The sequence below is a fragment of the Betta splendens genome, chromosome 7, assembly GCF_900634795.4.
Source record: "Betta splendens chromosome 7, fBetSpl5.4, whole genome shotgun sequence".
NCBI classification, from domain to species: domain Eukaryota; kingdom Metazoa; phylum Chordata; class Actinopteri; order Anabantiformes; family Osphronemidae; genus Betta; species Betta splendens.
This window is the reverse complement of record NC_040887.2, coordinates 1,799,957-1,816,101: the sequence shown is the minus strand read 5'-3', so window position 1 is coordinate 1,816,101 and position 16,145 is coordinate 1,799,957. Positions and strand designations below refer to the sequence as shown.

At 42.9% G+C, this 16,145-nt stretch overlaps 4 protein-coding genes across 4 annotated transcripts; 1 reads left to right on the top strand and 3 right to left on the bottom strand.

Annotated features, from left to right (window-relative positions):
* Positions 1 to 211: 211 nt before the first annotated feature.
* Positions 212 to 2,087, bottom strand: LOC114858321 (cytosolic sulfotransferase 3-like). Its single transcript, XM_029155464.3, has 7 exons — positions 1,763 to 2,087; positions 1,566 to 1,694; positions 1,247 to 1,347; positions 878 to 1,004; positions 684 to 781; positions 423 to 597; positions 212 to 344 (listed from the first exon to the last, which is right to left on the bottom strand). The coding sequence occupies exons 1-7, from the start codon at positions 1,974 to 1,976 to the stop codon at positions 232 to 234; spliced, it is 957 nt and encodes a 318-aa protein (XP_029011297.1). The 5' UTR covers positions 1,977 to 2,087; the 3' UTR covers positions 212 to 231.
* A 3,071-nt stretch (positions 2,088 to 5,158) lies between these two features.
* On the bottom strand, positions 5,159 to 7,531 carry LOC114858329 (cytosolic sulfotransferase 3-like). The gene is made up of 8 exons (XM_029155478.3): positions 7,195 to 7,531; positions 6,878 to 7,013; positions 6,680 to 6,808; positions 6,426 to 6,526; positions 5,928 to 6,054; positions 5,750 to 5,847; positions 5,489 to 5,663; positions 5,159 to 5,404 (listed from the first exon to the last, which is right to left on the bottom strand). Exons 1-8 carry the CDS (start codon positions 7,219 to 7,221, stop codon positions 5,292 to 5,294), a joined length of 906 nt encoding a protein of 301 aa, XP_029011311.1. The 5' UTR covers positions 7,222 to 7,531; the 3' UTR covers positions 5,159 to 5,291.
* Positions 6,742 to 12,997, top strand: wdr46 (WD repeat domain 46). The gene is made up of 15 exons (XM_029155381.3): positions 6,742 to 6,887; positions 8,169 to 8,291; positions 8,512 to 8,619; positions 8,908 to 8,985; positions 9,057 to 9,175; positions 9,259 to 9,346; positions 9,438 to 9,499; positions 9,712 to 9,816; positions 9,918 to 10,068; positions 10,436 to 10,671; positions 11,162 to 11,315; positions 11,694 to 11,841; positions 12,024 to 12,214; positions 12,322 to 12,435; positions 12,532 to 12,997. The coding sequence occupies exons 2-15, from the start codon at positions 8,235 to 8,237 to the stop codon at positions 12,649 to 12,651; spliced, it is 1,731 nt and encodes a 576-aa protein (XP_029011214.1). The 5' UTR covers positions 6,742 to 6,887; positions 8,169 to 8,234; the 3' UTR covers positions 12,652 to 12,997.
* A 549-nt stretch (positions 12,998 to 13,546) lies between these two features.
* Positions 13,547 to 15,921, bottom strand: b3galt4 (UDP-Gal:betaGlcNAc beta 1,3-galactosyltransferase, polypeptide 4). The gene has a single exon (XM_029155454.3). The coding sequence runs from the start codon at positions 15,391 to 15,393 to the stop codon at positions 14,278 to 14,280; it is 1,116 nt and encodes a 371-aa protein (XP_029011287.1). The 5' UTR covers positions 15,394 to 15,921; the 3' UTR covers positions 13,547 to 14,277.
* Between the last annotated feature and the right edge of the window lie 224 nt (positions 15,922 to 16,145).

Sequence of the window (16,145 nt, the reverse complement as noted above, 5' to 3'; positions counted from 1 at the left end):
CTGCTGAGACCACTGAACATGACATCATCCTACAGTAAGTACTTCTAGCTCCCTGTGAATCCTACCCTGGCCTAAAGCCACAATATGTGGGTTCATTGTCTCTGTAGTGCACCTGGGTACAGACGGACCTGACTCTAGTATCTGATCAAATGCTCTTCAATGTCATAAAATGTGTCTTTTCTCATCAGTTAAAGACTCATTTTCACTAATTAAGACAAACATCAGTGTTGTTCAGATCGCAGAGCGAAACTGAAGTGTGGAGTCCTTCATCTTTTTCCTGTAGTCTTCATCAAACTCTTCATTCTGAGCCACCGTGAAGTGGTTTTTCCAGTCGCCAACCTTCCCTGCAAACCACAGAGCAGCAGTCAGCTGTTTCATCGGACTGTAAACAAACCTTTGTAACATCTAATGTCAGACCAAACCTTTCCTCATGAAGGGAGAAATTTTGAAATCCATCACTGGGACTGTGGAATAATTGGCCATGCTGTTCTTCTTCATGTTGTCGAACTGCACTTCACCTGTAATTTGCTTCTTCACCTCTGCTGACGGAGACAAACCAAGAAAACTGCAGAGTTTGTCTATTTCCCGCCCAGTATCCTGAAAATACAAGAGTGTCATCATTGTATTATTCCCTGCTGGAGGACAGCAGCTTGAAAAAGAAGAGAACCTGCAACAACAACTACCTCCACCAGGTCTTCAAAGAACATGTAATGGATGTTTGAATGTGTCTGTTTCTTCTTCCACCATCCACTCACATGGTCGTACCAGGATCCAAACACCACTAAAGACATAGATTAACACCTTACATTTTTTATTTATACTATTTTATTATTATTATATATTATATGATATTATTATTTATTCATTTTTTACTCACTCTTTCCCTTGATGAACCTCTGGAAGTAGTCCTTCCAGTCTCCAGCCTCTGGCTGAACTGTGTTCATGCGATCAAAGTGAAAATAAGACACCATGCTGTCTTTGGCGTTTCGGGCCACATAGACCATCTACACAAAACAGAAAACTAGAGTGAATGAATGAAGAAAAAGAGGACGAAAAAGAAGCTAATATGACAAAGTAAAAGTCAGAAAAAAAAGATTGTCACTTTAACTAAATTCACTGTAACCAAGAATAAAAGCTACAAGAATAATGTTCCTGACCACTTTTAACAATTCTTAGCCTGCTATGATTTATTGAAAATAAAAGTCACTGATGATTATTATGATTGGATCATCAATGGACACTGTACCCTGCAGTTCTGCTCCCAGAAGGACTTTGGCACAAACTGGACTGGAAAATGAGTTTTAATCAGACGAGGAGTCGTAAGGAGCTTTTCTGCCTGATCCACTCCTACATAGAGAGTAGTTAGTGTTCTTAAAGAGAGAGTTATTAAATGAATGCTGCACACTATTTATCCTTGCTGAAATACAAAAATAGCTACAAGTTACAGTTTTGTCTTGTTTTAATTAAAAAAAAAATGTTAATGGCCCAAAACAGGATTGTGGGTTTACATATAATTTCATGTTTTTTATATGTGGATCATATGTAGTAAGTGTGTGCAGTTGCACCTAACACTCTAGACGGGATAAAGATCTCCAGGAAAGGCACTCGTTCATAAATGGGGATGGACGTCTGACGCTCTGGAGACGTCTGACCAAAGTAGAGCAGGTCCAGGATGCAGGACACCCATGTGGTTCCTGAGGAGGAGGGAGCCCGGTGATCCCAACTTTCAGCCTGGTGACCACAGTTTCATTTCTGGACTCACCTGCTTTGGGGTAAGTAGCAATAAGAATATCATCTGGCCTGGCCTGAAAGTTTTGGACAGCCTCCCAGTTGTCTGTGAAGTAGTGAATCATTTGCACTCCATGGAAATCGAAGAGCTCTGGTCGCAACGGTTTCTTAAAAAAAAAAATAAAGACAATACATAAATTAAATAATGCAGGACGAATCGAAAGGAAAAAGTCAAGTGGAATATGCATACTGTAGCTTTAACGGAAAACCTAATTTTCGATGCGGGATGACCAAAACAATCTCGGGTAATATTTAAAAATGAAGGGACACTCAATGCAGAGGACTTATCATTCATTCTTCCCGTAAGACGCCTCAGCAGATGGTTTGCCATGGGCTCAAAAACTTGTGCTTCCTGATTTTCTCTGTACCTGCCCAAGCAACAGCTGGCTGAGAGGGGGCCGGGCCAGGCTGAGGCCAGGCTGCTGGAGCCCAACTGCTCAGTCCGCTATTGTTTTTTCTTGCATATAATTACAGCACTAATATTCAATGTCCAGAGGTCCCACTGTAGATTTTTTAGAAGACAGCGAGTACTTCAGCATAGTCTGATGTTGTATGAGCTAGAATATTAGTGAATATTAGTGCTGTATACGTATGCAAGGAAAACAATGGTGGACTGAGCAGTTGGGCTCCAGCAGCCTAGCTCCGCCCCCTCTCCACCTGGCTCCGCCCTTATCTCAGCCTGACCGTTGCTGGGGCAGGTATAGAGGAAACCAAAAAGCACTAGTTGTAGTATGTGTGCCCACGGCAAACTATCTGCCAGACTGTGTTGGAGGAGGAATGAATGATAATTTCTCTGCATAGATAATATGGAGGGGACAGAGTGTCCTTTCATTCTTAAATACTCCCCAACATCATGTAGGTCAACCCCCATTGAAAAGTTTTCCTTCAACGTTTAACTTCTAGATTTACAAATAATAGATTTAAAAAGAAGTGTTTTATATGAATTTAAAGAAAAGCAAAGTTGCTTTAATCTTTACCAAAGAAAATCATGAAAGTGAAGAACAGAGCAACTTTAAACAGAAGACAGACAGGCAGACTAACCTTATCTGGATCCAACGACATTATGGTTACTACTGGTTTCACGTTCTTCGCCTTTGGTACAGTAGGTTTAGCAACTGCTGTTATTTTTAATCTTCTCCTTGCTGGTTTTTCATCGCTGCCTCCGTGGCTCAGTCCCAAGTTCAACCTCTCCCTGTTCACTAACCCTTTATGACCTCTATACAATGCAATGAACGTAGGAGGGAATTCAAACAAACCCTTCACAAACACTGGACTGAGCTACTTTACAGTTGTTTAGAGGTTTATTATGTGTTGTGTCACATTTTAAATAAAAATAAATGATCTTCTAAATCTGCAAAGCCTATGACAATAAAACAAAAGAATTTTCCCATTGTGGGATTAATAAAGTCCTATCCCACCCAAAGCCTCTCATTTGTGGTCCAGACCTTTGTTCTTTCTTATTATTGTCCTCTTCCTTCAGATGTTGAATCTGCTGTAATGTGTGACATAGTTTTATCTGACTGCAGTAACTCTTCAGTCCAATACATCAACTGTTACACTGATACAGTGTTGCTCAAGCAAAGGACAAATAATCAGCTGCTCAGTCAGCTGAGTCAGCAGATTATGTATGGTCAGACAAAGGCACAACTAAAGTAGCTAGACATTTAACCAGGAACTGTGGGAATATGTAGCAATAGTGCATGCCTGATACTAACCAGCTCAGTTATGTAGTTAATCTAATCTAAGGTTGTAAAAATAACTTTGGGTTAATAAAAAACTCTGCAACATATGAAAATAAAAAAAATATATCATATATCATTGAATTAAAATTAAAAAAAGGTAACAAATAATTAATTGCTTGGAGGCAAAAAAGGAGTCTAATTACTGTCAAACAAACATCACATTGGTTAAAGGTCAAAAAGGAAACATCAAAACACAATAGGAATGGTTCAGAGGAAATCTCTAATCTTGGACCCTAACATAAAAAGTAAAGAATTGGACCTTGATGTTTCAGTAAGGTGTCCATTCACATTTAATTTAATTTATTGATTTATATAATACGCAACTTGATTAGCGGCTGCTAACACTAATAGTAATGGTTGCCAATACGCAGTCTGAATTAATTAAAAGAATATTCATAACACAACTACAGCTTGTTTGGGAGCATAGCTCGATTAACTAATATAAACTCATTTTTACATGTTTTTTTTCTTTCTTGTGCTGCTGCTGTGTCAAAATAATTTCTCCATAATGGGATCTTTAGCTGGAGCTTATTTTTTTCTGTATTTGTCTGTAATTGAGTAGCAATGTGGGATCAGTGAATGCCTACAGAGAAATGGTGTGACAACAACTCTTGCTGTCAAGATGTTGCATGTGTTTAATACTTTTATTAATGGGACAGGGTATTTGCTATTAAAATTTCGATAAACCTTACCACAAGTTGCCTGAACCAGTTGCCAAATCTACTGTCTGTCACAATCTGGGTTTTTGCTTGTCGTTTTATTTCTTGTTTCTGGCATTTATTCTGAAGGACTCTGTTTTCACTTAAGTTTTGGTTCCTGTTATATTTTGGTAGTACTTCCGGTTTCTGTTTTCATCTGGTTAGTTCCCGTTTCACGTCCCGGTCTCATTACACACACCTGTCTGTTATTAGTAATCACCGCCAGCATTTAACCGCCACCTGTTACCTCAGTTATGCGCCAGATCGTCATCGTCCAGCATTTAGTTTCAGTTTACCTCGTCTTCGACCCTGTTCCGAGTTTCCCGACCGCTGTTTCTCGCCTGATCCTGACCGGTACCGTACTCTGTTTATTCTGTTACTGAACCCTGCCTGTTAACTGGACCTGATTACGCCTGCTCCCTCTGTGCCTCAATCCTTGTGCCCATACGTGAATGACCTGGACTGTTAGTGACTACGATTTCTGTATTAAAGCCCTTTTACGCACACCATCTGTCTACGGCGTCAGCACTGTGCATTTGGGTCCTCTCTCTGCCGTTCCGTGACACTGTCATGTATGGTTGATGATCCAGGACTGGAGCTAGTACAACTAAATGAATCCATAAAGTTCTCCTTTCTCGCTCCGCTGTTAAAATGAAAAGGCTGCGATGCTGATTGGAACAGCCAACAACGGAGCACTTTCTGAACCCTAATGGCCCCATGTCAGTTCGTATCACAGTGCGTGTGGCGGGGCTAGAGCTGGTTCTGTGAGTGGTCAAAAGACTGTAGACGTAGACAGTCCTCCCGAACGTTCCAGAACCTGATTGGATAAAGTCGCAAAATGTGAAACAAGTAGAGAATGTACTTCTAACACACCAGGAGTGTCTTAACATGAACCAGGGAGTCATATAAATCTACCAGAATGTCCAAAAATCGAATTTTGCATGTGCAGGGACCTTTAATATAGATTAGATACAAATATGTTTAATAATATATATATAGCAGTTAATTCAAATAATAACTTGATTTTCACGTTGAGTCTAAATGTAAACGCTCCGACTGGTCTTTATATTTCAGTGCGAAACTGCAGAGTGGGCTCCTTCATTTTGTTCCTGAAGTCTTTATCAAACTCTTCGTTTTGAGCCACAGTCAAGTGTTCTTTCCAGTCACCAACTTTCCCTGCAGAGAAGAAGTCAAATGTTTTAGCCAATCGCAGATATACTGTCTGTTTCTTGTAGCGCGTAACTTGACTGTTTACTCTACCTTTTCTCATGAAGGGGGAGATTTTGAAATTCATGACTGGTATTGTAGAATAATTGGCCATGCTGTTCTTCTTCATGTTGTCAAACTGCACTTCACCTGTAATTTGCTGCTTCACCTCTGCTGAAGGAGACAAACCGAGAAAACTGCAGAGTTTGTCTATTTCCCGTCCAGTATCCTGAAAATAAAACCGTATGATTGCAGTATTATTCCCTGCTGGAGGACAGCAGCTTGAAAAAGAAGAGAACCTGCAACAACAACTACCTCCACCAGGTCTTCAAAGAACATGTAATGGATGTTTGAATATGTCTGTTTCTTCTTCCACCATCCACTCACATGGTCGTACCAGGATCCAAACACCACTGACGACATCACACAATACTTTAGTAACATGGAGGAAATGTGAGTTTCTCCATTTCTGTACATTCTACTTCAAACATACTCTTTCCCTCCATGAATCTCTGGAAGAAGCTATTCCAGTCTCCAGGATCCGGCTCAACACAGTTCATACAATCAAAATGGAAGTAGGACACCATGTTGTCCTTGGGATTCCGGGCCACATAGATTATCTGCACAGAAAAAACAATGGAAACGTCACAAAATAGGTAGAGACAGTAGAAGCTGCAAGATTAGCAGTAAGATCAGCAAAGAACCAAACTTACATAAATAATACTTCCTTTTCTAATTTATGACTGTTTATGTATTATTTTAGATACAAAGAGTGAACCTCCTACTAGTAAGTCATTTACTATTATCCTAGTTAACTAAAAATGTGGTCAGAGTAGTAGTAAGTTTAATTACAGCATGCCCTCTTTTACTCCACGCCCTGTAGAACACACAGACAAGAACGCTGCTACTGCTCGCAATTACTTTGTCGTGGTGCCTCGTTCCTGCAGTGATCAGACGACGACATAACAAAACAGGAAGGGCTGTACTCTACCCTGCAGTTCTGCTCCCAGAAGGACTTCGGCACAAACTGGACTGGAAAATGAGTCTTAATGAGTCGAGGAGTCGTGGGGAGCTTCTCTAATTGATCAGCTCCTACAGGGAGACAGTAGGAAAACATATAGCAAAATAAAGACCTGGATACTATAGTGAGCAACTTAGCAAAGCGTATGATACTATTAAAGATGTGTGAACATTTTAGATTCAGTGAAATCTAGAATAAGTGTAGTAAGTGTGTAGTAGTTGAACCTGAAAGGATAGGAGGGAAAAACATCTCCAGGAAAGGCACTCGTTCATAGATGGGAATGGACGTCTGACGCTCTGGAGACGTCTGACCAAAGTAGAGCAGGTCCAGGATGCAGGACACCCATGTGGTTCCTGAGGAGAGGGAGCAGATCTATAGCTCTATGAAACATTTGCAGTGACTTCCTGTGTTTGTGGACTCACCTGCTTTGGGGTAAGTAGCAATAAGTATATCATCTGGCCTGGCCTGAAAGTTTTGGACAGCCTCCCAGTTGTCTGTGAAGTAGTGAATCATTTGCACTCCATGGAAATCGAAGAGCTCTGGTCGAGGCAATTTGAGCTGTTAAAAGAATAAGCAGCTGTAAAATGCTTAATAGTAAAATCAGGTCATGAGTCTTAATCTGCTCTCGCTTTACAATGTGTGCACTGGCCTGTACAATGAGGCCTCAGGCCAGCATTACACTGCAAGAGAAGAGACATGCACAACACATCAAAGCTAAGTGAGGCCTGGTGCAGCCTACCTTGTCTATTTCGGCCAACATGCTCATTGTTACGGCGCCTGTGATTTTGGTTCTGTCCACAGTCGCTGAGCAGCCTTTTCCTTTTCGGACCCTTTTTGTTTTGTAGCTCCTCCTCTGTGGCTCTGTGCCCAGTGAGATTTGGGTTCAGCCCACGCCCGGTCCTCTGCACGGAGGGGGTCATCTTTCACCTCCTGATTTCACACGAAACTTTAGAAATTTAGATGTGTGTGAAGTTTGGCTTTTCATTGTTGAATAAACAAACAAAAACAAGTCTACAGTCGCCTGTAGATGGTGCAGCTGTAGCACTTCCTATGTTTGGCCACAAAACCACAGCTCCTCAAATAACTATAGGAGAGGATTTGATAGGACGCTGTTTAACAGTAACCACCTTTTCACCAGTCCCTCCTTCAAGCCATTGAAATGCAACAGAAGCTGTAACAACAGCGGGAACGTCTCTTTGATGACTTCCATCTGTTCACAGCCGGATTGTGTGTGCATTCCACTTCCCTGCACCCTTGGGTTTCTGGATGTCATTCTTTTCAACGGCCAGGGTTCTAGACATGCACGGACCTGCTGGAAGCTACGCTTCTTGTTTTCCCACTGCTTTCTTTGCTTTAGATTATTTGTCAGAAACACGCGTGTTGTAAATGTGCGTTAGGACCGAAGAATATGAATTTGTGAATATGTATAAAACGTTAAAACAACTTTGTTGCCTATGAATACGTTAACCTGTGGTCAGTCAAAACTGCTTGACTTGTGATGTAACAATGTCTTGATTTCAAGATTTTGTTAACGAAACGGTGTCATAATGTGTTGCTAGGTAACGCTTCCGAATATTTTCGGAATATATATGACAATAAAAATTGGATCGACTTTTAATTTGCTCTTGCACAAATGTTTCAGACACACGTTTGATTATTTTTTAAATTCAACTTTATTATTATTATTATTTATTATAGTTAATCTTTCAATAGCAGGTTAAAGCGGAAGTTGCGTGTGGCATGTGACGTCACCGGAAGTGCAAAACGTATACAACAAACATGGCGTCAGCCGGCGAGGCCACGGTAAAGAAGGCACACGTGGGAAAAAAAGAAAAGGTACCTTCAAAAGTAAATGACATTGTAGAATGCATCGCTGTAGCCTAGTTACACTTTTGTTCGTCTACACGTATGTGATGCAGGAATTTAAACGGGCAGAAACAACGTTATCGTCACTCCTTTGCTAACGCTAATAGTGCTGTAGTGTTCGCGCTGCCTCTCACACATACTCACCAAACTGACTGATTTTACTAACACTACGTTGTTTTCTCCTCTGCAGAAGCGCCCGGCTCGTTACTGGCTAAAAGCACAGCATGGGGAAAAACCTACAAAGAAAAGAAAGCGTGAGGGGCAACGAGAAGATGCTCCGAAGAGTTCCATTTCAGGGGTGAGAGTCAAAGTTATGCATGTGTGACCTGCTCCTGCTGTGTGACAACGCAAAAAAAAGTGTGCACTTCATTCGTTGAGACGTTTTTAAGTCTTGCCCCCAGATACCGTCTGGCAGAGGTGGTATCGTTGTAAATGCAGGAGCCTAAATACATGTAACGGTGCTTGTGTTTTAGCATGTTGCTGTTATTACTGTTTTTAAACAAAACCTTGTGTTAAAATGAGAGAAATGTTGCGAATGTTGTCTTGGCAACTGAGTCCATTTCGTGCGTTTTCCCTGTTCGCTCAGAAAGCCGACCCGTTCCCTGGGCCTGCTCCTGTTAGACAGGACAGGGTGCAGAGGTTCAAGAGAGAGAGATCTAAAAAGGTAAAAAAAAGAAAATTTCTAGTCATCATAATTGTCTTTTCCTACATTCACCTTACATTTTTAATCTTTAGTTGAAGCCCCATCGCAACAATTTAAAGTTGAAACGCATAATAACTGGCACAAAAAAAGATTCAGAAATGGCCCAGGAACATGCTGCTCGGGTCGACGTCCTACTCCCAGAGGAACCGGGGTAATGTCTTATAAACACAGCCTGCACAACTGCTACATGAATGCCTGAAAGCTTTGCTGTGACGTGGTTCCTTGTAATCTCAGGTTTTTGGAAGGAGATGAAGATGAAGACACATGTACTATATCACAGGAAGATATTGCAGAGGCTGTGGATATAACATCTGGAGCAAAGGTGGAGCACTGTCAAGCTTCAATTGTACAGTTTAATTTATGTTGCATTTTGTTAAGCTGTGCTTATTTTCTCTCTTTATTTTCTTCCTCAGTATTTTAATTTGAAACTCTCTCAGTTTGGACCATATCGCCTGGATTACAATAAGACTGGACGGTCAGTGTAACACTAGCACACTGTAGTATTTATCTTCTTTCAGGGTTTTTGGGAACAATGAGTATTACATTTAATATTAGTAAGCTGCAATTAGCACAACATTAAGAGAACTAGCCTCCAGATATTTATGAAATTAAACAAGACTTTTTACCGCACATCATCGATGTGATCGATTTTATCTATCATTAATATAATTTTTTTCCTGTACACAGTCACTTGCTGCTTGGTGGCAGGAGGGGCCACGTTGCTTGTATAGACTGGCAGACCAAACAGCTGATGTGTGAGATAAATGTGATGGAGTCTGTCAATGATGTCAAGTAAGTCAGAACAAAATCATCACACAAAGTACTGATCTCAATTTCTTGCTCCTCTGCTTGATCTACTAGCTACTGTCAACCTTCTTACTGGCTTTGTTTAGGTGGCTCCACACAGAAGCCATGTATGCGGTGGCTCAGAAGAAGTGGCTTTACATATATGACTCTAAGGGAATAGAGCTCCACTGCATCCGCAAGTTCAATGACGTCCTCCGTATGCAGTTTCTTCCCTACCACTTTTTGCTCGCCACAGCGGTGAGTTCAGTGGCATCTTGCCTGTATTAACTTTATAGATAAATTATAGTTTTCAACACTGTAGAATATTATCAGAACTAAATGTGTTCAAGTTCTTTTTCTTTTGTTATATTATTTTCACACCCTCTTAACTAGAATTGAAACCAAATAGTGTGTGTTCTGTTGGCAGTCTCACGTGGATGTAGAGATGACTATTATTGATATTGAGGAGCAATGAACATAATGACACTCATGAGATCAGTTCTGCAGTTACTTTAATTATTAATTATTCTTAAAGTTTTGAAATACTTTCTTTTTGACCTGTTAGTTTAAAAAGAAAGCAGACATGTTAATCTATCTGACAAGCCTTTCTGCTGACGTTCCCCAGAGTGCTACAGGTTTTCTGCAGTACCTTGACGTGTCTGTGGGAAAGGAGGTGGCTGCCATTTGCACCAAGTCAGGTCGCCTCGACGTGATGTGCCAGAACTCTCAAAATGCCATCATCCACCTGGGCCACCCTAATGGCACGGTCACCCTCTGGTCACCCAACCAGAAAGAAGCCCTTGTGAAGTTGCTGTGCCACCAGGGTGGTGTGCGATCTGTTGCTGTGGACAAGACGGGGACGTGAGTCACTTTAAGATTCGAGCATTGTATGTAAAGTCTCAGGCACACAGCAAATATCAACAGTACTACCAGAGTGTATACTGTATGTTTTCAGTTTTCTCCAGGCTTAAACGTTTGCCACCAGGGGGCAGCAAATACTCCGACACTCACTGGAAGAAAGTACGACATGCTGTAAAAAAAAAGATTTTACAAGCAAAACTGATCAATAAGATTTGAGTCCAGGCAGTGAAAACAGGTCACTGTATGACTAGTAATCATGTAGATCTTTTATCTGTGTAGACAGAATCTGAAATTAGAATCTGCTCCTAGACTTTAAAAGTAGCTTGATGTGTAACAAACAGGAAGTGAAGGTCTTGTGAAGCCACATCCTGTACATGGTGCAATGACGTCACACTACACGAGTAATGTTTAATAGCATTCCCTGTAGTGACCCGTTAACTGCGGGTTTGTCAACGTATGTTCTGAGGTTGTGATGCTTTTGTCTCTACAGATACATGGTGACGTCTGGCATGGACAAAAAGATGAAGGTCTATGACATTAGAGCCTTCAAGCCCCTGAAGTCGTACTTCCTTCCTGCTGGAGCGTCCTGTTTGTCACTGAGCCAGAGGGGGCTGCTGTCTGCAGCTACAGGGGATGTTGTTCAGGTCATGATCACCCCCTTACTGTGGGATAATGAACTGATGCATTCTACTTTACCTTTGTTTGGTTTAGGCTGTGTGCACCTGTTAGGCAGGTGGCAGACACCAAAGACAATCTTAACTCAAAACTGTCCAAAATGTTCTTTCTGAACAGTGTCACTTCTTAAGGAAGTCAAACTACAGTAGTCAGCGTAGAAATGTATGTGATCTGTGGGAAGTGGCTGCTTAAGCCTTATCATACAAGAAAAGAATTTTGCTCGCCCTATTTTGAATGATTGCTTATACATATGTAGGCATCTACAATAGTTGTCAGCTTTATTTTTATTTGGGCTACACAAGTATTGACTTGGTTTCAATGTGTCCTCAATAACAATCTCCCTGCAGGTGTACCGGGATGTGTGGAGCACGCCAGTGACTAAACCATACATGGCTCACAGAGTGCGGGGAGCAGTCTGGGGCCTGCACTTCTGTCCCTTTGAGGATGTTCTTGGGGTCGGTCATGGGGAGGGTTTCACCAGCATGCTCATACCAGGTCTGGAGTGATTTCTCCTCATGCTCATTTTCAAAAGTAGACTGAACAATGAAGGAATAGAAACTAGGTTACTAAGTTTACTGTGATTGTATGAAAAATGTTTTTGCTAAACTTAGTGTTTTCTAATGAACTACACTTTGTTTTCACCATAACTATAATTTATCTTCTACATTTACTCACAGGTGCTGGTGAGCCCAACTTTGATGGATTTGATGCAAATCCATTCCGCAGTGCCAAGCAGAGACAGGAATGGGAGGTCAAGGCCCTCCTGGAGAAGATTCAGCCAGAGCTTATTAGCCTGGACCCCAATCAGCTGGGATATGTTGACAGGGCAAATATGGCGCAAAGGCACCAAGACAGAGTCGAAGCTCTGGTTAGTGTGTTGATGCATTCAACTATAAGATGCACATCTCTCTGGTAATAGATACTGATTATATTTTTATTTAGTTGCAACCTTAAAGGCTGTTTTCTTCTTCTCAGGGATATGACCCACTTGCCAAAGAAAAATTTGTTCCCAGATTTAAGAAAAAGGGTCGAAGTTCTGCTGGTGCTGTTGAAAGGCGGAAGAAAAAGGTTGCTCACGAAGATCAGAGGGTCAGTAAGCCATAAAAATAGAATGAATTACACCAGTAATTTGTCCTGATGTATCTGCACTGCAGGGCTTATCTCTCCTAACCTGTTTGTCTGCAGGATGTAATCAAGGAAGCAGTGGAGAAAAAACTGAAGGATGAAAGAAAGAGAGTGCAGCAGAAAAAGCAGAAAACAGCATTATCTGAGAAGAGTGCTGCTCTGGACCGATTCAGGAAGTAGAAGAAAGGAAGCCTTGGTGCAGCTCCAAGACCAACCAACTACATTTTGTGGGACTGAACTGTGAGCTTATTGCAGAGGACACGTTCCTGTTGCTGAAAGCAAATACGAACTGCAGAGATTCTGCGTGATGATGCCAATGGGGACTCGTCCTCATGGATAACAGACAGATCAATACTCTGTGCTGAGTGCATTGGTGGAGCAGTTGGGTTTCATTCCTGCGGCCTGAAGCGCTTCCTGTTCACGTGACTGTGGCCGACATGTCTAATTTGTCTATCAAAATGGAGAACTTAGATTTGATTGTTAACTGAAATGTTTTGAGAAATAAAATAAATGAATCTGAACCTACTGTACGAAACTTTTTAAGAATGTGCTATGTTTCGATAAACACTTTTATTCCTGTTGGTTTTTTTTTTGTCTCACTTTGATGTGAAACACAACAGGTAGTGGCTCAGCTGGCATGTATGTCAGTATATAATCATAGGAGATGGTTGGGACTTAAGTGATCCTGTAATGCAAAGAAAAGGCCAAAACAAACACTTGCATTTTTGTCTCTTCACTGCTGTTTGTTGTCCACTTTCCCCTTTGTCCCTTTAACCCCTGCCCCTTTCAAATAAAGTTTAGATTATAAAATACTAATGTGCTGCAATAAGCTCACTTTATTGTTTAATTTCTAAAAGTATTTTTTGATAAATTAAAAAATGGGGACATGGTGGAAATTTGAAGAACTTCGATGTAAGAGATAACGAGTCAGGAAGTGATGCCGTCGCCAGCTCTCATGTTGCAACATTCTTTTCAGATTGCGTCATGTTCTCGTCTCAGAAGTCAAAATATTCTTATTAGACTCCTTTGTTTCATTTCACTAGTAGTAAAGAAAAATATGATAAACAACAAGTAGTCTGATGTATTTCTACACATGTATTTGTCTTAAAGAGACAAGGACGTGCCCTAACCCGGTGTCCCGAGTGTGAGAACACTGGCCTTGTCTTCACTTACACACAGATAAGTGGAGGCTTTCATTTACACATTACACAAGGTAATATTTCTGTCAAATGTCACCATATGCCTGACATGAATTCGGTTCCAGAACTGACTTCAGTCTTAATGGCTTGTAGTTAATTATTACTTCCTTATTTGCTATGTAAATCTGGTGTGACCTGTTATGGATGCATGCGATTACGGATCTAATCTAAAAACTGTCATTGCACCAAAGTCTAAAGTCCAAAATAAAAACCTAGTGATGTGTCACATAAATGACACCTGCAGCCTTTAACATTGAATCAGTGCATTTGTGTTGGAGCATTCATCAGAAGCTGTTGCAGTGTTTCTATTGTGTACTATCAGCATGCCAGTGTCTTTTGTTGTACATCTAGAATATTTGTCAGGAATAATGCAGAATGCTCGAACAGTCTAAAGACAAGTCAAACAGTACTGCGACATTCCCCATACATCAACCTAATCTTCCTCATTTTGCAGAAAAAGCTGGTCAAAACTTTAGCTTAAAAAAATAAAGCTATAAATATAAAGTGAAATTCTCTCATCGCACACAGCCTGAAGAGCACTTGTGCTATTCACAGTATTTAAAGCGAGGCGCAGGCCATCGAGTCCAGTTTTCTTCATTAGTGGAGCTCACAGGCCGAGCTCCAGCCCCAGGACCGACCCCAGCATGGACCTGACTTTGCACATTCCCAGTGAAGCGCGTAGACTCAGCCAGGAGCAGGGAGGCGATGAATGAACCTCGGCCCAGTATTGCAGCATTTCCCTGGGAGCGATGTGATGGATGGACACCATTGCCTGGTAGCAGCAGCGTCCGTACGGAACACCTGGGCCGCCAGAGAACAGCGGGCAGTGCGAGGGCAGCACCCCAGCAGTCCGAGCGCACAGGCCCACAAACACATCCTCGGGGGGCAGCGGAGTGGATAAAGGCGATGCAGAGGCTGCCAGGGAAATTTTGAGCAATGCGGAGCGAGACAGAATATAAGCAGTACCACTGCAATAGTCTGGGAAGACAGAGGGAGGATAGGCCCCTGCAGGGAGGTAGTGCTTGCTGTCCTGGTCACGGTCCGGAGCCACGCGCAGGTGTACCCTGCCCAGGTACAGGTCCCCTTGTTCATAAGGGTTACGGCTCTTGTTGAGGAAGTGCAGGAGGGTGCTGGGGTTGAACAGCACATCGTCATCCACTTTGGCCATGAAGTGAGCCTGAGGACAGAACCGTCGGACCCAGCCCAGCATGGACAGGGTTTTTAGGGTGAGGTTGGAGTAGGTGTCCAGGAAACGGCCCTGAACCAGGTCCCCTTGTTCCCGAGCTTCCTCTATCAGCAGCTTGGCCAGTCCAGGGTCCGTGGCCACGCCCACCATGAACAGGGTCATGACCCGCAAGCCCCTTACATCCACTTCCCCTCCCCAGGTTTTCCTGATGGCTTCCCGTGCCACTTGATTGGCAGGAGCTGAGGTAACCATGGTGATGAGGTAAGGCTTAGCACGTTGGCACACGAGGGGACTGGGCATGAGCAGGAATTCGTCGGCTCTGGTGGGAGGGACGCTCTGCAGGGGGTAGCCGCCGGCGCGCGGCTCCGTGGCCGTGTTCATGTTCATGGAGGTGACCCATGACTCGATCAAGTCCACGAAGAGCAGAGCCAGCAAGGCTGCGGCCGCTGCGGCCGCGCACACAAAAGGCAGGACCCCCGGGCGGCCGCCCCGCTTTCCGAGCCGATGCTTACATACCCACAGTCCGCGTCCGACCATGACCGAGCCCCGCTGCCGGCGCCGCTGCTTCGTCTCCGCGGATGAAAGCCTTCAGTCGTCGCCTTCCTTCGCTTTCATGCCACTCGAGATCTCGTTCCCCGAAGAAATCAGATGAGAGCGAGGGCGCAATGGGGTGGCGTCGTGCCGCAAGCCTCTCTGCTTTAAAAAAAGTGCGGTGTGCAGCTGCGCAAAAGGACCGGTCGATTCGGCAGCAGCCGCAGGCGGTCCCCGCCCGCCGCTGCGCGCCAATATGTCGTGCGATGATCCGCAGCTGCCTGTGAGAACGGCTCGCTCCTGGTGCGGTTAGATGACCTCTGCTTCATGCAGGCTGCGCGTCATGTCCTGGCAAAAGCCCGCGCACCGTGGGGTTAAAAGCGAACTGCATATTTACACCAAACAGCCCACATTTGTGCTCACGTGCATCTCTTAAAAGGACCTAAAGGCAATTGTCTAGTAGCGTTGTTTGATCTTTGGAAATCAGGTTCCACGTAGTGCGGAGCTATGCGCGTGTTGATTGGATACCTCGTGGTAGTTGTGCGCCACCCAGCGGCCACGTGGCGACACCAGCTTTCTTACTGGGGCAGTTCTTTATTGTTCTGATGCAAAAGTCCATGAAAGCGGTCGATCCTTGTAAGGCAGCGGATACAGAAAAAAGTGTCTCCAGTTGATGAACGTGAATTTTATTACAGCTATAATTTTGCTAAACTTCCATGTCTTGATAAAAAATAATTCAATTGAGAGACTAACTCATG

What these genes read in the sequence shown, in the direction of transcription:
- LOC114858321 (XM_029155464.3), bottom strand. Translation starts at nt 1,976, where the DNA reads ATGCATATTCCACTTGACTTTTTCCTTTCGATTCGTCCTGCATTATTT. An exon ending in TGCTACTTACCCCAAAGCAG is followed by an intron (nt 1,695 to 1,762) that starts GTGAGTCCAGAA and finishes CCTCCTCCTCAG; the next exon opens with GAACCACATGGGTGTCCTGC. An exon ending in TCTTTGAAGACCTGGTGGAG is followed by an intron (nt 598 to 683) that starts GTAGTTGTTGTT and finishes TTGTATTTTCAG; the next exon opens with GATACTGGGCGGGAAATAGA.
- LOC114858329 (XM_029155478.3), bottom strand. Translation starts at nt 7,221, where the DNA reads ATGAGCATGTTGGCCGAAATAGACAAG. An exon ending in GAGATTCATGGAGGGAAAGA is followed by an intron (nt 5,848 to 5,927) that starts GTATGTTTGAAG and finishes TGATGTCGTCAG; the next exon opens with TGGTGTTTGGATCCTGGTAC. An exon ending in TCTTTGAAGACCTGGTGGAG is followed by an intron (nt 5,664 to 5,749) that starts GTAGTTGTTGTT and finishes TTTTATTTTCAG; the next exon opens with GATACTGGACGGGAAATAGA.
- wdr46 (XM_029155381.3), top strand. Translation starts at nt 8,235, where the DNA reads ATGGCGTCAGCCGGCGAGGCCACGGTAAAGAAGGCACACGTGGGAAAA. An exon ending in GATTACAATAAGACTGGACG is followed by an intron (nt 9,500 to 9,711) that starts GTCAGTGTAACA and finishes TCCTGTACACAG; the next exon opens with TCACTTGCTGCTTGGTGGCA. An exon ending in ACTTTTTGCTCGCCACAGCG is followed by an intron (nt 10,069 to 10,435) that starts GTGAGTTCAGTG and finishes GACGTTCCCCAG; the next exon opens with AGTGCTACAGGTTTTCTGCA.
- b3galt4 (XM_029155454.3), bottom strand. Translation starts at nt 15,393, where the DNA reads ATGGTCGGACGCGGACTGTGGGTATGTAAGCATCGGCTCGGAAAGCGG.